Source organism: Manacus candei, unplaced genomic scaffold, assembly GCF_025592945.1.
Source record: "Manacus candei isolate 608988 ecotype Guabito, Panama unplaced genomic scaffold, ASM2559294v1 h1tg000043l, whole genome shotgun sequence".
NCBI classification, from domain to species: domain Eukaryota; kingdom Metazoa; phylum Chordata; class Aves; order Passeriformes; family Pipridae; genus Manacus; species Manacus candei.
This window is the reverse complement of record NW_026138091.1, coordinates 17,789,138-17,814,477: the sequence shown is the minus strand read 5'-3', so window position 1 is coordinate 17,814,477 and position 25,340 is coordinate 17,789,138. Positions and strand designations below refer to the sequence as shown.

Sequence of the window (25,340 nt, the reverse complement as noted above, 5' to 3'; positions counted from 1 at the left end):
AGAGTATTTATTTTGCAGCATAGTTCCAGTCTCTCTCCACCTGTACTTAAAGTATACCCCAGTTCTATTCTAAACTCCATGTGCTGCTGGGAATGTTTGAGCAGGAAACTTTACTTTTCAGTGTACTTGTTTCCCAGCCTGAATATTTCAATCCTACCACCAATTTCAGGGCCACTTATATCTGTGTTAGGAGGTGGAACTCAGCTTGACAATTAGGTCCTTTGCTATTTTAATGGTAAGTAATGGGACTGAGGTAAATATATGGAATATAGGAACACTTTAATGCTTATTTAGGCAAAACATCACAGCAGATATGATAATTCTAGAGTAAATCATTGATAACAATACATACTCTCACTGGAATACAAACACAGTGATTCTTTTATTGTCTTAATCCATAAATTTTAATGTGTATGAGCAAGCGATCCTTGCATGTCAATCTCAGCTCTCATCTTTCACATACCCAGAGATGCTAGATATATTTTAAAGTTACATAATGAAAATGTAGCTTGGTACCTGTTTTAGTCTGCATTTCCTTTATTTATTCCTAAGACTACATGGATCATATATAGTGTTCAAAAAAGCTTATTCAAAGAACTCATTTAAATAAAGATCAATTTGCAAATTGTACCAATGACTCTGTACAGACAAATATATATGTACATAGACATGTAAGAAATAGAAAACACAGGAAAATATCCACTTAAAACACTTGAAAAATATTAGGATTTGGAAAACATTAAGACATCTGGGTGTACAGCACATGTAAACCATTTTGTGGTGAAACTAGAACTCATGAATTGCACATTCACTGATATCAGCTACAGTATAACAAAGTCAGCTCTTTCCTTTTCATCAATAGGCTTTGGTTAAAAAAACCCAAACATAAAAACCCAGTTCATACCTTAAAGACATTTGTGTACAGAACAATAGCAGTAACAGCATGTGGATTTAAATGAGCTACCAAAAAACCTCCATATCTTAACAGAAGCAGAATTGTAATACACCTATTATTGATCATCTTAATACTGAAGACATCTGACCGTATTTTGCATCGCCTATTAATAATGACATGATATTATATCTTTCAGCTTTAAGGCTGTGAAGCTCTGGAATTCCAGACCCAAGAGAATATATTATATAATTTGCATACAATATTCTTTAGATAATCATATTGCTCAAAAACAAATGCTGTTTTTTCTGTATTTATGCGCAGCTCCTGACCCATCTTTCAAGCAAAGCTCCACACCAGGGAAAACCTTACATAGAAATTTGGAGACATTTACTGTAAGCAATCAGCAGCATATTTTACAGAAACAGAGATAATCACACCATCTCACAAAATGTGAGTAATTGTCTAAATTAGGAGCTTTTTCAGCATAGTGGAAGGTCTCCTAAACTAGACGTGCCAGATCCTCTTTTTGAGGATACTCCTATTACCTAGGAAGCCAAACTCCATACTGCATAACAATTTCTCATTGCATCCCTACATATCTCACCTAAAGGAGCATGAATTCACAAAACTATAGCTGGGCATACAGACTGTTGAGTTTAAGGATCTTTGGCAAACCCCAAATGTTGTGTCATGAACTGTTAGCCCTACTTCTACTAGCACTACTAAGGTAAATAAGATGATGATTCCTTGCTATAATTTGTTTATTCTGTGACATGCTTTGAGGCTTCCTTTCCCAAATTAGAAGCTAATGGAGGATTATATGTAAAACTGTGAAGGGAAAGCATGACACAGAGTCAGTAGATCTTTTCTTAGACCTGCACTTACCTGGTTCAGACTCCTTTCTCTAACGATAGTGGGAGAGAGTGGTGCCTTAATTGCCTGCTGCATGACTGGATTAATGAAAATCCATAACTGGATAATTTGTAGGGACAACAGTCTTATAGGTTGCCATTAACCTGTCACTCAGCTGTTAAACCTGGACTGTGCTTGGTTTCCCATCATGGCACCATAACTGTGAATGAGTGGGCTGCCAACACTGTGGCAGGGGACCAGCAGACAGCCTCTCCCTGGGGCTTCACTCACAGAAAGTCTGCAAACATTGCTGATGTAGCTGGGCTCCAGCATGAAACTGCAGTTCAGAGAAGGTCTGAACTGAAACTAACATTCACAAAAGGTCTTGTCCCTGCCAAGCATGGGATGCTGGCAGTAAATCTCCTGCTGCCATTGCATCGCACGCTCCTCATGACAGATTAATAACCAGATCCTGAAGTTTTTATGTGTGCTTGAAAAGGGGATTTTTCTTATGTTTGTGGTATTGGCTTCACACATTGGCAAGTATTTTATGAAAATCATGAAAGAAATGGCACTTCCATGTGGGAAGAATACTTGCTTGGCTCACAGGCCAAGGTAGACACTGAAGCACTTATCTAAGTGTTCTTCTTGCATATGGGCACTCTTCTAAACTGGAACCATAAATAAAATTATGTTAACAAATTCGCTATATTTACATGTTACATTGAAACTGTTACACTCATTCTCAAGTGTAAGGAATCTATCTATTAGCTTTAGAACATGCAAAAAAATAGAGTAGATATCTCTTCCATCTAAGATATAAAGAAGAGGTGTGTTTTCACTAAAAACACTAGAGTTCAAACTTGGCATCATCAGTAAAATGCTAATAGACATTTTCAGTTGTATAAACCAAGTGTATAACGAGAAAAGGTTTGATATTCAGGGGGAATCTATCCATATAAAATAAAACTCTTTAAAATGGAATGTAGTCAGTTTCTAAATACATTCAAATATTACAGTGTCTCTATAAATAGAAAACTATATAGTGCTGAAGAACTGAAGCAGTCCTTTCCAAATGTTCAAGTAAATATATTTCTCTCTCTTTACTATCATAAATACACAGTTGCTTGAGCTACAGCTGTTCTAGTCTTTGGCAACAGTTCAAGTAACTTCCTCTCTTCTCTCCACCTTCCATTTTGACACAATAGAGTTACCAGGGCATATCTCAATTTCATAATGTTTTTGAAAAAATACCACATGTCCCAAACTCTGTGTGTATGTTCAGTCAGTCAAGGAAGCATGTCAAAATTCTCAATCATCCTTCAATTGTCACTCCCGTAGTGGTATTTCTCTAGTACCAGCACTATATCCAAGAGAGGTTATGTGCTGACAAGCTCCCTCTTACTTGCACAGAGCCTGCTGAGAAGGATTTCAGAATATACTTGATTTATTGGACCTCGGACATGATATGGGGAGTGAGAATTTGTTGCATAGTCCTGCAGTTGTGATGATTTGCTTTGACCACCGAAATACTTCCCCAGTGTATAGTGCCTTGATAACGTCATTGTTATGTGTGGCTGTTCTTCAGAGGGATTGGATTTCACCACCTGCAAAAAAAATGACATATGTGAGTGCTTTCTGCCTGCATCTAGAAAGACAGATACACAGCTGTGTGCACACAAATGCTACGGCAGTTGTGCACAAAGCAGGTCCTGATACTTTTACCTTGAGCTGCAAGTTGCTCGCAAACAGTATTTTAATGGCCAACTTGTTATGTTACATACTAACTAAAGTGCAAGATCTTAAGTCTTGAAATCTAAATGCATCGGCCCATTATACTCTGTAGATTCTGTAACGCTAATTCTAATGTAAAATACATTCTGTTCTCTTCATTAGAGACAGTTTATGGAAAACAATAAAATTCATACTCAGAGCTTGTCTCTATATTCAGCATGTGAAAAAAACAAAGGACAGCCCCAAACTGCAGAAAGGTTTAAATCCTGCTCTGATATTAAGCACTTGAGGAACAAATACTGTGACTCAGCTAAGAGCCTTGTCTCAACTATGAGAATGTCTCACTCTAAGGTCGTGATGCAAACCTGGCCCACCCCCATGTTAAGATGAAAACACTCATGTATCATGTTTCTCCAAGAAGGGAGTTATGGTGAAATTTAACATCCCTGTCCCCAGGGCCTCACATGACCTCACATCACCTGACAAAACCACAACATGATTCAGTAACTAGTGCCAAAGAATGATGCACCTTGGCCCCTCAAGTATGTATAAAGCTCTGGGATTATCAGGTTCAACTCGAATGGAATAAACAAATGCCCATGGGACTAATAAGAGAGAAAGTGAAAGGTATGGTTGTCAGGAGCCTAATGACTGGGGAGGGTGGTCTCCTGTGAAATGCTGAAGATCTTGTCTCAGTGAACACTCAGTTACTGATGAATAATGAAGCAACTTCAAGAGAGGCAAAACTTCAGAACCTTGCGCATATGCAGGACAGAAGACTTCAGCCCCAGCAGTGGCAAATCCAGAGAAAGCAGAAAAGGAGACAGGTGGTTAACTTATTTTTTAAAAAGTAAACATATGCTGACTTGAGAGCTCTGATGCCCATCAGTTTTCCTGCTATATCAATCACAGCAGACGCTTGAAAATGCAGAATTCATTTATTAATGCACATATTTATTCAGAAGCATGTTAGCTTTTCAAAAATATAAGGTATATTTACTGCCACTGAACAACCAGAATAAATGTTCATATGTAGTGAATATTATAATAAACAAAACAAATCAGACAAAATTAAGTGTGAGTGAAGGAGTAACATATGCAAAGGCTTGAAAGATTGAGCAGAGAGGCTATGAGGAAGCCAGCTGAACTGAGAAAGGACCAGGAACTACCCATGTAGAAAATTAATATATCCTCTGATCAATTTGATACAGCTAAGTGAAGGGCTATTATTTGTTTTTATTCAGTTACTGCAGGTTCATTTTTCTAAATTAGTGCCTTAAATCTTATAACTATTTCAAAATGATGCCACCTTGAACCAATCACCCAAACTGCATTCCTGTTAGGCATAATCTCCCAGGAATGCACTCTAATGTTCATCCAGCAGTCAGCCAGCCACTGATTAAGATACCAAAATCCCAAGGTTGCTAGTTTCTGTGTTGTGACCATGATTTGATTTCATTGCCATTAAAATAGGAAATAAATCTGAATTTAAAAATAGCTTCTATAATGGTCTTTATAAGTGCTGCCCAATCTGCTTCTCCATAAGCATTTTAAAAGAATGAGCTAAGTAAAAAATCAAGTTTGCATGTGTGCACAGAACTAGAAGTTTGTTTGGGCAGCAAGTACCAGGGTTATGCAAGATAGTTTGTCTCAGCTCAACATAATCCTGTTGAAAGCCCAGATCCCTTGGCAATCTGAGCAAAGATTGTAGGCTCTACAGAGGTGCAGATTTCTATGCTATCAGGCTCACCCTAAAGACCCACTGAAGTGGGTTGGTGGGAACTCAATTTTTGAGGACAATCAGAGGAAACAGCTTTCTCTTCAGACAGTTATTGGGAACTAAATGAGAACTGCTGAGGGCATTTCAGTTCTTGTTTTTTTACTGCAGAGAATGGCCAGTCCCCCCTTCCAGCACAGCCATGGTTTAGCTCAGATGGCAATTATAGGGGAGTGTCATCTTCTGGGCATTTAGGAGTGTCATTTTTTTAAGAGAAAGCAAATGAAAGTACAAAGCAACAGACTTAATCTATCTCATCTGGTTTCAGAAAACATGAAAAGTGCTGGGGTTTTACACAGTATTCTTGGCTCTGTCCTCAGAGGCAAAATGCCATTTTCCTAGTGCAAACTGCTTCAGCACCTGATGAAACTCCACTTGCCAGGATGCCAGGATGCAGAAATAAGCTGATGACAAAACTGTTAAAACTAACGAGGTATCAAAAGCATTCAAGGACTTTCTTTTTGCTTTCCTCAAGGATCAAGTCTGGATTTTAGTTGCTGATGAATTCTCCTGGGCATATCTGTGCCTCTTTTAGGCACAATGACCTCTCAAGCCTCATTAACAACAGTTTTGTGGGCCAAATTCTCCAGTGATCCTCCCCAGAAACACATACTTTCTGTTGAGATTCTTCCGGCACAGAAACAAGAGCAAATCTGAACACAAGCTCATACAAAATGATGGGGGAGTGCATGAAAAATGCTGATGACTGATCACACCCTGCTGTTTTCCACCCAGTTCCATACAAAGCATCTGAAATATTTCCCTTTGAAGCTCTCCTTTTCGCTTGTAAGATCTGTAGAAGTGACAAGCATCCGCAGTGACCCACGAAGACACCAACATCTGTGCTCTAGACAAAAAAGGGTTAATACAGCTTTCTGGGTGAAATGGAGGGAGGCATTTACTCCATGGGATGATTTATCCATTACATAAATATGTGCTCTGTGACTTACTCCGTTTTTCTAACTCCATTTGTACTGAGCTGTGTTTGTGCCTCTCAAGTTCTGAGCAGAGTAGATTAAAGGACTGGTTAACCAGCCACACCTGCTGATTTTGGTCCCAAAGCACTACAGAGGCCATGGCAATGGCCTGAAAACATGTGAGCTGCTGGGGAGCTGAGGTGGAAACCAGCTGTGAGGCTGACACATGGCACTAGAGATCAGATGGGTCTGATAACACTCCCAAACTTGTGGTCTGTCCCAGGCAGCCTCATACCGGAGCAGAGTCCCAACCAATTCCAGTCAATTGACTCCCCAGACTCTTCTGGAAATGCATTTGCTGTCTGGTAGACTGTGTTTGAGATAATATTTCTGCCTGTGTATTTATGGAGAAAAATCAAAGCTTTATAGTTATTGTTTTATTCTGCTGTGTCTAAGAGAGTTAAATATAATCCACAGGCTACAAGAAAATAGACTTGCTACGCATATGCAGACACCACAAGGACACTCTGGAGCCTATGCTTGAATTTTATGACCATCACCGCTGAATTTCGGTTTGTTTAGTTTAAACTACTCGTAGGTTTAATTAGCCACAGGATATTTTGGTTTCCAGTGTATACTGTGGGTGTCTGATGAAGGCACCTTTATTTTTAGATTGTTGTTTTTTGCTGTAATATTTTTTCACAGCAAAAATTAGTACCTCCACTTCATTCCTGGTGCCATGGCCCATCTTTGTACCTGAAAAACTCTACAGAGCTTCTCTGCTAACCCTGAACACATTCAGGTCCTGGGAACAGGTTTGGCCAGAAGTGAGGCTTACAGAAAAATCGGCATGACTTGGCAAAATAAGCAAAGGCGGTTTATCCTTGAGAGGTTCAGAAAACATTTGACGGTCTTTCTTACTTAAAGTAATTTATTTTGACAGAAAACAAATTCCTAAAATTATGCTGAAAAAATACTAGCATTTCACTTGTGTGGTGCTAGTCTTTTTTAACACTTATGCGCTTTTGATAACTCTAATAAAAAAAAACCACCTAGTATTTTCTCCATGAGAATTAAGTTTTTGTATTCTAAATGGCATATCAAATTACTTGTGTCATTATTCTAGTCAGTAATCAAATTTCTGAGATTTTTTCCAACTCGTAGCTTCTTATTGGCTAAAAGCCCCCAGCTGACTATGAAACATTATAAATTTATTAACTCTTGATTTCAGAGAGCCATCTTTCTTTGCACCCTTTTTGCCCCCCAATTTTAACTTTTCAGTAACAATTTGTTCTCATTCTGTATTTCATTCTATCAAAACTTCCACCTCTCTTTTGATCACTCAGAGAAAACGCAATCTTTCTGAAAGATATGACAATCCCAGTCTTATGGCTATAAACAGATTTTAGCTAAATAACTTGAGGTAGTTTCCTAATCTTTTGTTAAACAATCCAGATTTCAGTTCATAAGAATGAAGAATGTAGCATCACAGGCAATTTCTCACTTACACTTCTGTTTGTATAGTTGGTTACTGTAACTATCCCAGATAATTTTTTCTCAGTCAAGGGAAAACAGATACATAGCAGTGAGATTGGTCCTTCAATTTTAAGCTCCATTTTAATTGTATGTATGATTTGATGTGTGTGCACTGAGCTGCTCAGTTGGGAAGCCATCAGAAAAAAACATGCAAGACTGAGGTACGGCAAAAAGATAAACTCAGTCCATGAAGAAGCAGCAGGGATATATAACACATAACAAATAATATAAGAACCTGGAAACTGTGCAACATCCTTTTATATGAGTTACCTTTGCAGAAGAGCACATTTATTCTTATTTTGAGGAATTATCACTACAGCAGTTCAGCCTGTCCTTGGGTGGCCTTACACTCCAAGCAGCGAGGGACAAGCGCCCTGTACAAACTGCTATACCCATGATTTGTATTCAGGCCTAACTTTGAGTCACAAATGCTAACCTCATTGCATACCTTTTCGTTTCTAAGCACCTGACAGTTAAAATATCTTAAATACCTGGAAATTATATAAGTGTAAATTATTACCTCATGGAAATGGCAACCACACTTCCCTTGCAGGAATTCCTTGTAACGTCCCATGGTGATGACAAAGGTGTCAACCACTTCATAGCCCAAATTTTTTGCTGTATCCAGAATAATCAAGTTTTCATTCCACAGGTTTTGTATTTGTGCCTGCATTCCAGATAAAATATTGCAATGTCTTGTCAGAAGGGCTGTTTAAGGGGTATTGTGTCATGGAAATGAATAGCAAAACTGCATTTTGAATAAGCAATGATGTTATACTCCAGGCATGAATTACTATAAATTCACTCTTGGAAATAGCTGCTACTCCAAGGCTGTTGTAGATGTTTGCAGAAATTACAATTACTTTTCAGTAGTTGTGCAGCTTCCTTTACAGGAAGATTTCAAGGTTGTTTAAAATATAATCAAATTCATTGAGGCTGTTGCTTAAAAAGGAGTAAAGGACATGGGTATCTTAAAAATGGTTATACTGAAGAACAGTTACAACTGCAGTATCTATTTCTGAAGATACTGCAGGAAGGCCAAGAATAGAAAAAAATTTAACCATGAAGGAGGCAAGGTGGTGGATTGGACACTGCAGATAGAAGAGCTTTGAGAGTAGCTGTGGTAGTCCTGAAGCCTAGAGCACCCAAACCACATGGGTAATTTGGCATATGATTCCAATATTGAAAAAGAACGTCAGTTATTCATCATAGTTGATTTCTGGAGTTTTGCCAATTTACTGAATAAAAAAAGATAAAAAGGTACTCCTCAAAAGCCTTTAATACTCTTTTTATTCTTGCCTCATCTACCCTGCATCAAAATTCTTCTTCCTCCTAGGACTGAACTCTACTGAAACCTGTGGCAGGAGCTGTGAAAATGTTTCTTCATGTTGATGACAACAATTTCCCTACTGTATTCTATTGTGGTCATCCAGATAAATTAAGAAAATTGTTTGAATCAATAAGAAGACATTCGGTAGAGAAAAGGTAGATAAATAGTTAGACAGAAAGAATTGGCAAAATCAGACAGGGTAGTCTCTGTAGCAGAAAGAAGGGTGAGAGTAGCAGTAAGTCACACACTGAATACAGCAGTGTGTTATGGATGCAAAAGGACGCAGACACCAGTCCCCAGTGTGAAAGGAGTGCTGTATGTAATCTATGAAAGCTAATAATTTTCTCTTTTCAACACCTGTGAATAGCTGGAGCATGACACACAGTGCTGGTAGGCATCATGCACTCCGTTCTGCCCTCTACTGCTTCTCATCCATGCATTTTATGTGTAGAGAATAGAGAATTAATGTCCAAATTCTAAATAAAAATATTGAATTGAATGAGTTACAAAAGCGCATTGAAATGAGGCCATTTGTTACTCTGAGGGTCTTGGATATGATTTAAACTAACTGTAACATATTATTAACATACAAATAACAGGCTGGATTCACCAGTACATTCCAGCTGCTCTGTAATGGTCTGGTTTCACAGGTGAGTTAAGGTAGATTTATGAGAGTTATGCAATGCAGCCAGACCAGTGAATCTGATCCAGCAGTAAACACGGAGGAAGCCTGTGAAGGGCCTGTGCTCAATGTGGTACAAGGAGCAGTCTGCTTATCCCTATCTCAATTTCTCAACTTGGACAAGAGGATTAATATTGGAGCTTCTTTTGGTTCTTGGGACAGCTGACCAAGCACAGCATCTCCAGTGGCTCTCTGATTGCAGTGGAATCCTTGAAATAAGGCGAATTGGTTTGAATCCATATTAGTAAGCAGTATGAGCAAATACAAACACTAATCTTTCTTTGATCCGCTTAAAGCTTGTTCAGCAGAGGTTGTAACGTATTTTGACCAGACAGCAAAATTAATGCTGAAATGACAAGTCTTCCATGAAAATACATTCAAAATGTACTATAGCTTACTTGTGATAGAGAATGTATTCCATCCACCGGGAGGTGAAAGCCCATGCCTATGGATTTGATAATTACCAGGATATTTGATAGATTTTCCCTGTTTGGCAAATTAAAAAAAAAAAAAAGGATAAACATTTTAATCACAGAATCAGAGATTATGCTGAGTTGGAAGGGACCCACAGGGATCATCAAGTTCAGCTCTTAGCCCTGCACAGGACCATACCCTGAGAGTCACACCATGTGCCTGAGAGTATGATCCAAACACTTATTGAACTCTGGCAGGCTTGATATTGTGACCACTTCCCTGGGGAGCCTGTTCCAGCACCCAATCACCCTCTGGGTGAAGAACCTTTTTCTAATATACAACCTAAGCCTCCCCTGACACCACTTCAGGCCATTCCCTTGGGTGCAGCCACTGGTCACCACAGAGAAGAGATCAGTGCCTGCCCCTCCTCTTCCCCTCACAAGGAAGTTGTAACTGCAATGAGGTCTCCCCGCAGTCTCCTCTTCTCCAGGCTGAACAGATCAAGTGACCTCAGCTGCTCCTCATACTGAGCAGCCCTCCCCTGAGGGCCCTTCACCATCTTCGTTGCCCTCCTTTGGACACTCTCTCGTAGCTTAATGTCATTCTTATATTGTGATGACCAAAACTGCACACAATATTCAAGGTGAGGCTGCACCATTGCAGAGTAGAGCAGGACACTGGTGTGGCCTCACCTTGAATATTTACTTAACAGAAACATCAAAAGACAATGTATATTTATTTTTTTTCAAAGCCATTTAAATGCACACCCATGAAAAAACAAATGAAATTTTTGTGTTTAAAAATTGTTGTTTCTCATAATTTATCATATCAAAACTTGGAATAACACCAAGTACATAGCATTACCTGCTCAACACCTTTTGGATAATTTGCAGGTGATTGGAATTAAGCCACTGAACACCACCTACAATTAATACAGTCTGGTCTGTGTTCTCCAGGGGACGTGACCTGAAACCCAGAAAAGAAAAACAACACATCTTGCTTTAAAACAGATGGCAAACATTTTAACTGCATTGCATTGCATTTCACTGAACTGTATCTGGCACCCTGATCAGAGGCCTGATGTAATTTTCTACTATTTTTTTAATCACACAACATGGTCTGCACACGTTATGCGTAATAGTTTACCATCTTTAATTGTGAAATGTGTTAAACACATTTGCGAATAGAACAATAATACAAACAAGGGTACAACAGAGTTTGTACAGTACCTCTGCAGCAGCTGTTCCAGTGCTTTTTCAAAACTTGGTCTCTGGTTTGCATTCATCCAGAACTGGGGGTAGTAGGAGTAACTGATAAATGTTTTCCCCTCATTGATATTATGATAACATTTAACATCATGAGTCTTTTGCCATTCCTGAAGAGTCTTATTCACTCTTTCTATTAGATAGTACATCATCCCTCTGTTAGTTGAGTCACCTATAAAAAGAATCTTTAGATGGAAAAAAAGATATGACTTAGAAGTTGTACAATCCAGAAACCAAAAGCTTAGAAAAAAATACAGCTGCTCAGGAGGTCTTTAAACCCTTCTCATAATGTTCAAGTAATACCTCTGTGAGCTGCCTGTTCTCCAGACCTAACATCTCAATACTAAAGTTCTCCTTTAGCAAAATCTGTGTGATTTGATTAATAAAAATATTATGTGTTTCAAAGACAAAAAGTGCAGGTTATAGATGGCTATAGCTGCATAGTTAGCCCCGCATTTTTCATCCTTGGTGGTAATTTCTTCTGCTTATGTGTATATATCCTTCCAATTGCTAGTACACAACTGCTGTCGTAATTGCTTGCAGCTTCCTGCTTTTTTTCCTTCAATTTTTCATGTGATTTGTTCCTACACAGCATGTCTTGATTAATGTCTGTCTTCCATAAAGGGAGTTAGAAATGCTGTCAGGATGATGGAAGTACTTTAGGTATAGCAGTCTCTGCTCTGCTACTCTGAACTTGCACATGAATGAAGTCATTTGGGCTTGTTTCTATTCATTCTTACAGTCCTCTGACAAATCAAACATCTCTGTATTTGGAGACCACAGAACTTAGTGGTTTGTTGTTTTTTTTTTAATGCAATTGCTCTATTTTTAGTGGATAGGACTAGCAGTTCCTCCTGCTGAAGCAGGTAAGCAATGACAAAATATTACGAGAACCCAGCTTCACTGCGGTTTGCCAATGAAACTGTGTGCATAATCAATTACCACAGTCACCTCAGCCAAAAATCCACACTGAGGACCAAAAATGTAAAACTGGGAGTCAGAAACCCCACAGAACCATAACACAGTAACAGCCCTGTTCTCTGCACAACAGTATGCAGCTTCTCCTACCTCCTCTGGCACTCAGGGTAGGTAGCACCCTGTAAGCTGGTGTTTTGTTGTTTCATTTCTTAATTTGGTTTGGGGTTTGATATTTTACCACTTCCAGATTGAATATTTGATTATGCAAATAAAATTGAGACTGCACAGGATTTCATGTTTAAGAATACATTTCCAAAGTGTTTTTTTAGAGATTCTATGTGGTGGAAGCATCTTGGACTTCTCTCATCTAATACATCTCTATTTATCTATTCCCTTGAGGAACATACCCTAATTTGGTGTCAGGGCTGAGAATGGGCATATCAAGGGCTGCAGAGAAGCCCTTGATAGATTATGTATGGTAGCAAACAAATTAAAACTAACACGAAGTGCATAGAGGCTCTTCTACCTCCTGTCCTGGACCTCTCAAAGCCTCTCCACAGAGGAAATTCTGAAATAGCTGCTGTTCATGCTTGCACTGAACAAGCACTTCTCTCATATGCAAGGGGGTTTCCAGCTTTTCACATTGTGTCAGAAGAAACCACTTTAAATCAAGCATAACATGACACACAGAAGTCAAGGATCCTTGGATCCCTTGGATATTCTCTTTTTCCCTCTCTGACAGACACAAACATACATACAATTATTTATAATTAGGAAGACAGTTTATGCTTAGAATATGTCCTAATTCTAAAGTAGATTAACCTGAGGTTTTAAGCGACAATTTTTTTAGCTTGCAAAATCTCCTAATTTCTTCAGTCTGCCTATATCCATGTCTCTTTAATCTCCATTTCATGAGTCCATCACTGTAGTATCTAGATGCATATCTATTTAAAAAGTAGTTCTCAGATATTAGCAGGCAAGGATATCATTAGCTTGTAATGTAGGTGAGAACATTTTTGTGAAAACACAACACATCATTAGCAGAATAACAAATAGGCACTACCAAGTTACACATGTACTGCAATTGGTAGAACATCCAAGATTGTTTCTCTTCTAGTAACATACAGTACTATTTTGTTATCACAGCACATGGGAATTGCAAAGGAGCACATTCAGCTATTACACTAAATGGGCAGATCTGGCATTTTTATCTCATTCTTCATTCTACTGTGATAAGGATTCTCATAGATACTTTCTCCTTCTAACTGTGTTTGGTCTAATCTCATCTACCACTCGTTTCAAATAGCAGGACAACAAACTTCATGAAAAAAAGGAGAGAAGAACTATGGCTAAGGCCAATGAAAATGATGCACAGATATCTTTTTTTGCCAACACTGTGCATTTACTATCAACTAAAGTGTGAAGTGTCATGCTAAATATTTCCGAAGTCTCAAACAGTGCAGAGCATCAAAGATCGACTCATCAGTCTCTTTCCTATTCTTTGGATGTGTCAAAATTAGAGCAAAACACACACACATGTCCCAATTCACACTACTAAATAATTTAGCCTTGTAGGGCTTTACAATTTCTATACCTACACAAGCACACACATATAAGCTGTGGATCCATGAATGAATTTTCAAGCCTTCCCTGGGGTACCTAGCTGGCCAGGTTTGCAGATGGAAGGGCACTATGTGCAGTCATTTAGTGACAAGATAGGTACAATTATGTCTTAAAGTGGCAGCTCTAGTTCATAAATGACATGATGCTGGGCACCATATGAAAATATCAGGTGGGCTTTAGCATAGTTGTCCTGATGTTCTGCAAATGTGATGGAGGTGATAGGAGTCAGAGCAGATTCCTTCTGATAGTTAGTATAACTGGATGAAACAGGTAACTGTTACAGCCCTGACATACTTCAAATATCATCACAAGATTGATGAGACTGCACACAGCCTATCTCCAAAGGCTGTTGTGAGTCTCAGAACATCTCCATTTTCACTCTTAAGTGAACTTGTTATGAGATGGTGAAGCAGGAGGTCAGGAAATTAGATCAGACAGTTAATGCTGTTGAGTGTCCATCTGGGAATGTATACTTATTTCTAGGAGAAGGTGTGGCTGAACAGGATGAGTCAGGATTGAGACAGATGGCAACATCCCACTGGGGAGGAATACAGATTGTTTCACTTGTGAAATTACCACAGACTCTCAGAACAGGTCGGTTAAGAGAATACTTGAGACTTGATGTAAGTGGGGAAGAAAGAAATGAACCAAAGTGGACTTGTGGATGTACAGAGAGGCAGATCAAAAGCGTAGGTCACTCTCAAAGGTGTCAGTCAATTACAGAACCATATGAGCTTTCAGTGAAGAAGTCTAGCTGTTCAAGCAGATAAGAGCTACATCAGGACTGTATAACTGGAATCAAGCAAATTTGTTTAACTCCAGCTACATCTTTCACAGTGATATTACAGCACTGTTGAAAGATATGTCATTAACACTAGGACTGCAGTATCTGAAACCTACAGTCCCTGCTCTCTAGCTGTAGTCTGTTTGCAGTCATCACAGGAGGGTAACGACAGTCATTCTCTGGAGACCATGTGTGCTGGGATATTGAAGGGAATGTTCTGCCCTAAGTCTAGAGAAGATGTCAGACAGAAAGATAGGTGTGCATTCCTTGTAATCCAATGCACCCCAGGCTGGTGGATGAATAGCAAATCACCAGCAAATCTGCACACACACTGCATCCATTCATTAAGACCTTGTCTGCATTCAACTATCTGCTTCTAACTATTGGTTCAACCATGCTGTGAGAAGTGTAAATCCTGGAAAAATAAAAAAATTCTTCTCTCTAAATAAAAAGAAATTAGGTGGAAGAAGAGGACACCTGTACATAATCCTACCTGCTTTTCAAACTGCCCTTGTGCAGAGCTGGCCAAGCACATTTTGTTGAGGTATGCAAACCATCAGAAAGCATCTTTCAAAATTCATGTTCTGCAAGTCAGCTTCATTTTCAGCAAATGCTTGGAAGCCTCAAAGGTTAAAAGTGGTGTTCAGCTTGAGGAAGAAAACCTATGTCCTTCAGCTAACCCAAGAGCTTTGATGAATTAATCATTCAATGTAATTTAATGTGTGGTAACTGTATGCACATTTATTTCTATACAGTTGCATGAACTCACTGTAGTTGCATATGCCATGCAGTATTTAATATGATTTCAACCAAAGGTTCTAGGGATGACTATGACAATAATAAGGAAGATGATGGCTCAGGTGTGTAGAATACCTCATATCTCTTTTTTTTTTACACGTCTGGCACAAGGCTTAGTCATGTACTGTTCAAGTCAATGAGGATTTGTCTACAGGATGACTAAAGGATCAGTCATACATAAGGTTATAATTTTACCAGACAAAGAACAACACTTTCACACAGACAGATGTTTTCTTGCAAATATTTTGTGTGAAAAATTCCATTACAGCTTAAAGGCTTTGAAAGATTGTGTAAGCATAGTGGAATTCAATTCTTAACCAGACCTATCATTATAAATTAACCACACTTAGGAAATTTAAACACCTGTAAGTTCAAAACACCACTTAACTCTAAAATATTATTAAGAAATTATAAGCTAAAATTCCTGTTTTAACAGCTGAATTTTAAGTACTTCAGCAAATATTGTCTTTTCATATTTCCTGTTCTTAATTACACATGGCTCAATGGTGCTTAATTATAAGACTAAACTCTGGGTAGTATTTCTCACTGAGAAGCAAAATATATATCCCTCCTGCTGTTGAGGCCAACTTTCTATATGCTGCTAATTGGGTAAATAATAACCTGTTAGAATCCATTTTCCTCCACCCATTTTTAAAATTTCTTGTACAAAAATCAAAGCATCGTGTCTTAATACAATTGTATATGTCTTACAGTAAGAAGTCATTAACCACAGTTAGAGAGAATTTTGTTGAGCCAATATAATACAGATATGATATTTTATTATGACTACCAATTTCTTTGATTCAATTAGAACATAAGTGTGGAGTTCCCTAAGAATGACACAGTCTGCATCTCATTAGACTTGGAGTTTAAAATGAAGGAGAAAAAAGACTGCAGATATGAAAAGTGGACTGAATGAAAATCTATTCAGCCAGAACAACCTTAAGCACAGCACTTCAAAATTTTCCTGTTTACTGTGTTTGAAATGCAAAAATATCACTTACTATTCTTGCTAACACATCATAAAGCAAAATAAGACCTCATAAAACTCGTTTTGTGCACATACATGCTTTCTTATGTCTCCATTAGCCTGAATGTTATTGTTTCACTACAGGTGGTCTTACATTTTTATGAAACCAAGTGTCCTGGTTTTCGCTGGGGTAGAGCTAATTTTCTTCCTAGTAGCTGTTACAGTGCTGTGGTTTGGATTTAGAATAAGAATAATGTTGATAAGACACTGATGTTTTAGTTGTTGCTGAGCAGTGCTTACACTAAGTCAAGGACTTTTCAGATTCTTGTTCTGCCCTGCCAGCAAGGAGGCTGGGTAGCACAAGAAGCAGGGAGGGGACACAGCCTGGATAACTGACCTTAGCTGGCCAAAGGAATATTCCAAATCATATGGTATCATGTTGAACAATAAAACTGAGGGGAATTGGCTGGGGAGTGACAACCTCTGCTCAGGGACTGGCTGGCTGTTGGTCAGTGGGTGGTGCGAAATAGCACTGTGTATCACTTCCCTTGTATATTTTTTATCATTATTATTTTCCTTTCTTCTTCCATTCTGCTAAACTGTCTTTTTTTCAACCCACAACTTTTACCTGTTTTTCTGATTCCGTCCCTCATCCCACTGTCGGGCAGTGAGTGAATGGCTGTGTGGTGTTTAGCTGCCTGCCAGGTTAAACCATAACACACAGAAACAAGTTAGCTCAAGCACAGTTTTATAAGCATACAAACTGAAATAGCAGTTAGTGATGATGTGAAATCAACTGGAAGTCACAGCCAGGGAAAATTAATTTCTTTTATAGAGAAAGGAGATTCCATTTTTTCAGATGAGCTTTGGAAAACAAACAAATTCTAACATAAGACATGAAAGTAGCCTGGAGTTAGAAAACAAATTAGAAAGCATTTTTGAAGGCCTAATTATGATGCAGATAGGAAAGAAGTGGTCAGCTTGGGTGATCATAAATATATTTCAGAAATATTGGTAAATGAATAAAAGAAACTAAAGAGCAAGAGATATCTATGTGCTGCATTTTATCAGTGTTCTATGAAACATGAGAAAAACAGAAGGATTGCACTTAAAGATACAGTTGATCTTCTGTGTGCTGCATTTCAGACAAAAAGAACATTCACTTTACATTATATGTCATCACCCCAGCCTGCACTTGTGCTTGGGATTGCTCTGACACAGATGCAGGACCTTGCACTTGGCCTTGTTGAACTTCATGAGGCACAGAAGCCCACCTCTCAAGCCTGTCAGGGTCCCTCTGGATGGCATTCTTTCCCTTCTGCAAGTTGACTGCACCACACAGCTGGGTGGCAAACTTACTGAGGATGTACTTGATCCCACTTTCCATGTTAAACAACACTGGTCCCAGTACCAACCCCTGAGGCATGTCATTTGTCACTGCTCTCCACTCGGACATTGAGCCACTGAACACAACTCTCTGAGTGTGACCACCCAATTAATTTTTTAAACACTGAATGTTCCATCTATCAAATCCTTGTCTCTCCAGTTTAAAGACAAGGATTTCATGCAGGACAGTATTGAATACTTTACACAAATGATGTTTTAAATTGTAAGAACTATAGTCAGCAGATCAGAATCCTGAAAACAAATTATATTTTTTTCCAGGACAAAAATCAGAAACTTTAATGAATCACAAATGTCACTACTTGCTTTATCTGTGACTCCTGGTGCAATTTTGCATGTCTGAATTTTTTATGAAGGTATTCAGGTGTGAAATTCAGTCACAGAGGGTTGTTAGAATGTTGACAGTAGGCTCGATGTCATTGGACCGAAAGAGGCTACAGAAATACATGTCTCTGCTTTCCCGAGAAAGGATTGGTAATTATCTGGGGTTTACAGAGATTTTATTGCCTTAGTTCAGAATAAACTTTCAGGAAGAATTCAGATGTAGATACATGAGTCCTTCCTAAAGAATTCTGAACTCCAGAGACCAGAGTTACACAAGCTGAATATTCAAAAACCCTGAATACAGAGGCACGCAGGTTAATTGAGCCCTTTTTGAGAAGTGGACGCACAAATGAGTTGTGTTGTTCTTAGGTAACTTCAGCAAATGACAATGTAAATCAAAGAGCGTTCTAGATTATCTCAGTATCCTCAATTGGACTGATGACTTTTGCCCTTGTGTTTTGCACTCATCCTTTTTTTTGCTATCTGCTTACATTTCTAGCATTGAAACCTGTTTCTGGAAACTCAGATGTCTGTACTACTTAAAGACAAGGCATGTAATGAATTGAAACTAAAATCACAAATGAGGAAATATAAATATCTATAGATCTTTATAAAAATCTCTTGTGTAATAAAAATGTATTTACAATAATTATATCTTTCTGGCTACTCAGTAGCTCCTCCATAAAAGATCCAGGTGTCTAAAACATATGAGACAGGCAAAAGCCTTTTGCAGTGAGCCCCTGAAATTTTTTTTCTACTACATCGCTTAGACTGTATAAAGTAATTCTAAAGTTTGACTTACAACAGGTAGAATCAGGATCTTATCAGCCAAGCAGGGAATCATTTTTATTCATTTACATTTGGTATGAAGAAATTCTCTCTTAGTTCTTAAGTTCCACTGAAAAAAGGGAGTTAACTCATACTCTACCTTTATTCATTTGGTGAAGGAAGTAAAAATGCTATTGCAAAACATCACACAAAGTTAAAATCACTCCAAAGTGATGACAAAAAGGGAATATATAGGAGAGGGAAAGACACAGGGGAAATATACCAAAAGGGGAACATACTTTAGAGTAATGACTTTAAAAGAATAAACCAGCTAAACATACATCTGTGCAAAGGTAACAGGAGTGATTCAGCAGATTTCTACAGAGCAGAAAAGGTTATCAGACAAAGTCAGGTGACTTATGTAAAAGATATGGAAAACAAGTGCAATCAGTTTTACAGAGATTTTTCTTGCATGGTGTTAATGTAGAGCAAGTAGGATCTGGGTCTCATCTGACACTGGAATAGATCAGTGACCTCAGAGAGTCAGAACATCATGGAAGTTGAATTAAGAAATTAAGCTGACAAACAGTCATTTCATATACTTGGTTTTAATGGACTCTTAACAAATATTTTTGACACTGGTGAACGCGAGTGGTCAGATTCAGGAGGTGGGAACACCAGCAAATCCTCCCAGCAATACCCTGGCAATCCACTTCCACAGTGGTGTATTGTTCCTCTGCTGTCCTTCAATTGCCTAACCAAAAGGTGTTTGCTTATTGAAGCAGCCTGATGTCCATGGAAATTAAAGACCAAAGCAAAGCTATCGATTTCTTGTCTATTTTTGCAGTGGTCAACCCAGAAGTGCTTGTTTTGTACATGAGGAGCAAATCAAGCCTCTACTCTGTCATATAAACCAATATTATTTTAGAAAAATATGTTAAGAGAAATGCACAGCTTTATAGTAATTGAGAAAACCACAGGCAGAAACAAAGCCAAATGGCAATAAAGTACATTTTGCAGGGCAAGAAATTACAGAATTGAAGGAGAAAATGTTAATTGAAAGACTATTATTTTTGTATTCATCTATATAGAAATGCTCTTCGATTTTATCAAAAAGTTGCTTTTAGTTACTGTTTTCTTACCTAGGCAATACACTTTAACATCTTTATAACAATTAATTACTTACTTTCTGGATATTTGTATCCTCAGTAAGGTACCTGAGCCTCAGATCAGAGCTCGCTCTCAACAGTTTTACAGTCATAGCATGCTTATTAAGGGGACCTTGTATTTCCAAGCAATCACCTGAGAAGCTTCACTAAAAGAAAAGAATGTGCGAGAAGACTTGGTAAGATTAGTGTGCACAAGCAATGCCATGCATTAGGTATGCAGAAAAAGAAAATCGACTTGCATGTCAAATGTGAGACAAACTGTGACAACAATGCAACAACATCCTCCATTTGCCATCCTTGTGTACTCACTGCAGGTCTGACTGGTAACCACATACACCATAGGTCTTGAGATCCCATGTGAAATGACAGCAGACAACTGCCTCTGCATATGAGGCTAAATTATGGATAATGGTTGTTTTTTATCCCCGTGGATTTTTCATCTGAATATTTTTCCAGTTATAATAAAAAGGGATTTTTCTCACACATCAAAGAATTTTGAAATCTTCAGGACTAATATCCAGGTAGATAAAATGAATTAAAATGTAAAACCTGTTACATACCCTTCTGCCCTCCACACAGCGCTGGAGCTCGGGCTTGGCTAGCACAGAGTATCGGCAGCCATGGGGCTGCCACGTTATTTCTCTCCAGTCACAGGTCCTGTTGTCAGAGCAGCTGAGGCAAGGGACAATCCACTGCCCTGGAAAACAGCAATGGGAAGTCAGCACCTCCTCTGTATTTTTGTGAATGGTTTTATTGCGCAGGAAGCAAGATGTTTTTGAGTATTTTGTCATGGGAGTTTTTCCAAAATTAAATGCCCTCTAACCCTTTGAGGAGACTATTTCCTTCCATTTCATTTAGCTAGGGTAGGAGTTTTTCCTTTCCCCAAAAGAGCTGTGAATGCTCAAATCTGACAGCTGTTCATGGGTTTATTTCTCAGTTCATGTTGCCTTCTTGTAGCACCTTGTCCTTTTTCAAGAGAAGAGATACAAGAAAGGGAAAAGTGGTGAGGAGTGAATGCAAAAAGAAAATATTCACATTCAGAAGTGCCTGAAGACAAGGTTCATTCTCATCTACAACTAAACATTTAAAGGCTGGATGGCTGGTTGAGAGTACCCAATAGAAAAATGAAGCAGGATGAAGACTTTCCCTCAAAAAATACTAACTTTAGTTTGTGAGAGTTCATAGGACTGTCCCAGATTGCACATATAAATTTCAGAAGATGACAGTAAGGTGAGATGAATAATGTATGTGATTTATTAAAGCCTTATCCCTATTTTCAAAAATTATTTTGCAGATTAGGAGCATAAAGTGGGATTACCAAAGGTCAGTGGGTTTTAACAATCCCTTACCAAAGGTTGAACGGTTTTATTATTTTGTTTTCTAAAGTTATGCCTTTCCAAAATCCTACTGGAAGCCTGATGGATTTAATCCCTCAAGGAAGACAGAAAACTTTTGAGTAGCCTTTATATTCAGATCAACAAAAGAAACACTTTTTCTAGCCCATATAAGTACACAGTACTGACACCTCCCAGGGACTATGTAGCTCTGCCAGCAAAACCTACTTTTGTTCTGATTAAAGGCATTAGACAAGGAAGAGTGCAGAGGCCCCCAAATCCTTGTGTCAATGCTATCAGGCCTTGCTAGCACAGATGGGTTCCTCAACACTGCCCAGAAAATAGCTCCAAAAGCAAATGGTTGCAGAGTAGACCTGGTCTTAGAGTTTGTTGCCAACGCTGCTACCAGGCAGCAGGTCAGCAGCCAGCTGGGTGTGATGGATTGCTGCTGCACAAGAAGCTCCAGCAAAAACCGCAAGGCTGTATATTGACATTTTTTTATCAGGCCAGGGACTGAGGGGGCTGCTGAGCGAAGCAACCCTGTGGGATGCCAGCGACCTTGGGAGAGTCAGCTGCTACTCAGGAGCACAGGAATTTCCAGGGAGGCAGCCTGTGCTTGCACTTAGCCAAAAATCCAAGTGAATATGTTTTTGAAAGCAGCAGAGGGAGTTGTCTTAGCAGATAAAGAAGTCCTTCCAGATAAAAGCATCAAGAATTGTTTGTATGGGAGCCCACATAAGTACATCTAAGGGCAGAAAACATCCCACAGTGCCACGACCATGCAACACCAGTTATGGCTACCCTGCCCTGTGCAGAACATGCTCATCCCAGCCTTAGAGGCACTTGCAGATGATGTGGAGTAAATTATGGCAGACTGAACCTAAAGAAAAACCTGGAAATTGGCTTTTACCATGCTGTGGGTCAGTGAGGATGACCTGGCTCCCTTGGTTCCCACGGGCATGGGTGCCTCATGAAGGCTGTGCTGGGCAAGCAGCATGGAGGAAGGAGGGAAGGAAGGAAACTCAGGACCATGGTGGTAGAGTGCAAGCAGGAAGATAGAGATGCTCCACGCTTCTGGCTCAGAGGAGTTTCAAACTTGCATTTTCTGCATCCTAATCACCCAGCTGTTAGGAGAAACATTCCCTACTCTTACCAGCTGAGGACCACTTTAAAGTTCAAAATTCATTAGGACGGGAAAATAACATGCTTGTAACCTGGAAATTTTTGTGTAAAAACAGAGATCTGAACTTTGGCCCCTGGGCAAGATCCTATGTAGACTTTTTATCAAGGGGTTAAATTGAATCTTTATCTAAAGGTACAAAGTGAATAACTAGGTTCAGGAGCACGGAGTGTTCTTCCAAATGAATGTCCTGCTCAGCTGGGAAACCAAAGGCTGAATTTAGACAATTCCTGTTGCTTGTAGCCTCCCAGTGCTAGCTGCTGTGAATCCCTTACTTGTGCTGACCATCCTTTGGTTTTGAGGTCCTTTGTTCCAGATTGTGGTCTACTGGCCACCACTGGTGTCAGGAATGCTTTGACCCTTCAATTGCCCTCTACTGTCACTTGTGGATCTTGCCCTTAGTTCCCTCTGCACACACTTTGCAATCCATGACTAAAGAGTCATTCTCAACTTCATAGTAGTTGTACGAAGAGACTGGAAAGTGCTAGGTCTCAGATAACCCAGCAACAGTTGCTATGCAAACATCTTTTACTGCTTTGTGCTTTTTGAGTAATAGAGCAGAGACAGAATGGTTAGTTGTTTTGAATTCTGGACTCCAAGACTGCTACTGTTGAGCTCTTCATAAATGATCTGAGAGTTGTTTCAGGCAGTGTTTTATATTTTAAAATTATATGAAAACTGAATATTTTTTCCTGATGTTGTAGTTTTTCTTTCACACCAAATACAAAAAAGTTCTGGCAATGTCTAGAACACAGGAGATCCCTCATTTTATGAAATTTTCTTTTTAACATTACATACATTTATGAGCTGATCTGGTTTTAGGTAATAAACCAGAAAAGTAGAACTATATAAAACGAATATTGAGGAGCCAAAATATCTGAACAATAAAAGTTTAAACTTTGGCAATTGTAAGTGATAAGTACCTTTTGAAAAGTTTATTTTAAATAGTTTGGTTTATATTCAATAGCTCTCTAGGTATATTAAGAAAAAATAGATCATTTTTTGGCATATACTAAAGATTAGTAGTAAATAAAAAAAGATTTGAGAACAAGGATATATGGAGACAAACTGATGTGTATAGGAAGCACTAACATTTAATGCTAACAGAATAGTTGTAGGTTTTATATTTACATAGCTTTTTCAAATGATGCATCTAAATTTATGCATTTTTGAACCAGTTATTATTAACTTTTCCTGTTTCAGTTTCACAACAGTTAGTCAATGCATTCTCAACCTTCAAAAGTAGGATTGTGTTAAAAGAGAAAATGAATCTTACAAAAAAAGGTGAAGACCATTAACAGTAAAAAATAGCAAAAAATATTAGTTTGGAAATTAAACTTATTTGCTAGGGAAATTGTAAGTTGCTTTTCCCCTATTTATAGAAGTTAGCAGCACACATTGCATCTTTCAGCACCATTTCAATCAGGCTGCATTTTGTTGTGCTTCAGCCAAAAGAGTTAGCATTAGCTCTACCAGGCAAGGGCAAGTTTACCTGCAATTCAGTGAAAGAGAGCAGGAAAAAGAGAGGTGTTGTTAGTTTCTTCACAAACTAAAAATTGGCATAATCAAAGTTTTATGCTAACCTGTAAGCAGGAGGTTTCCACAGGAAGAGCGAAAGTAAATTGGATCTTTGGCTCATTAGAGCAGTTATAAATCTTCTTAAGATATGAGATTAAACATTGTCAGTACTCCCTAAAACTGTTCTCATAACATGAAAAGAAAGATACTTTAAAAATAATTAATTAGGATTGTTTATTTTCTATTTTAAAAATATTACCCTGAAGTTAAAATTTTAACCAATAAAAGCCAATCATTTAAATCTGATAGTTTTGTTGCTTCTTTTAGCCTCTTTTATTTTTATTCACCCTTTTCCATTTTCATAGCCACATATACATACATTTTCAAATTTAAAATCAACTTTTTTCTATACTGCCGAACAATCATCCATATAAAGAGAAAAAAGTATTCTATCCTGATTACTCAAAATCAAAATATTTAACCTACCTGATGCTAAAGATAGTTTGTGGATTTATGACTAGCTTACTTTTGCATTTGGTGTTTATTTGGCACTCTAAGACTTTCAAAAAGCTTTTTTCTCTGTGACTAGGCTACAGAAATATTTTTTATTTTATTATTTATTATTTATTTTTTAGCTCAATTTATGAAAAGCAAAAGTAAAAATTATTTTTAAAGGACATTATTTGCTTAGGCTTATGGACTTATGTCTGAACTGAGATTTATTCCTTGTAACCAAAGGAGACATTCATTTTGTTGAACATCAGTTAATGTCTCTGTTGGACCCAAATCCAGATAGCTGTTGAATGCAGAGAGAGCTCACACAGAATTATGTTAAACTGGATACAGTTGTAGGAAATGTGGAAAGTGGGATATAACTAAAACATACATGTCACAGAAGCAGGGCAGAACATTAGAGGAGAATCTGTGATCTCTTACCCACCAGATTTTTGTAATTGTCTGCAAACCACATTTCCACAGACAGCAGTAGCCTGATTCACTTGCAGGAATTTAGCAAAACTTGGGGTTCTCATGGTCTCTCTCAGCTTGCTCTCTCTTTCTCTGAGGAGCCAAACACACAGTTAATGCTTGCTGACTTCTGTATTATTGATAATACACCAATACTGAAGAAAGAGCTAATTTTCCTGTGA

At 38.3% G+C, this 25,340-nt stretch overlaps 1 protein-coding gene across 6 annotated transcripts in view; it reads right to left on the bottom strand.

The window, feature by feature from the left end:
• Positions 1-262: 262 nt before the first annotated feature.
• CPED1 (cadherin like and PC-esterase domain containing 1) overlaps positions 263-25,340 on the bottom strand; it is a 146,495-nt gene continuing 121,417 nt past the window's right edge. For 4 of the 6 annotated variants that reach the window (XM_051795420.1, XM_051795421.1, XM_051795423.1 and 1 more), the window contains 6 exons: positions 20,721-20,857; positions 11,367-11,587; positions 11,002-11,103; positions 10,122-10,209; positions 8,232-8,378; positions 263-3,354 (listed from right to left, as the gene is read on the bottom strand). In XM_051795420.1, the coding sequence (XP_051651380.1) occupies positions 3,127-3,354; positions 8,232-8,378; positions 10,122-10,209; positions 11,002-11,103; positions 11,367-11,587; positions 20,721-20,857 (923 nt within the window). In that variant the 3' untranslated portion in view covers positions 263-3,126. Of the gene's footprint in view, positions 3,355-8,231; positions 8,379-10,121; positions 10,210-11,001; positions 11,104-11,366; positions 11,588-20,177; positions 20,307-20,720; positions 20,858-25,340 lie in introns of those variants that run through there. The other 2 variants (XM_051795422.1, XR_007905883.1) reach the window with 2 other exon arrangements.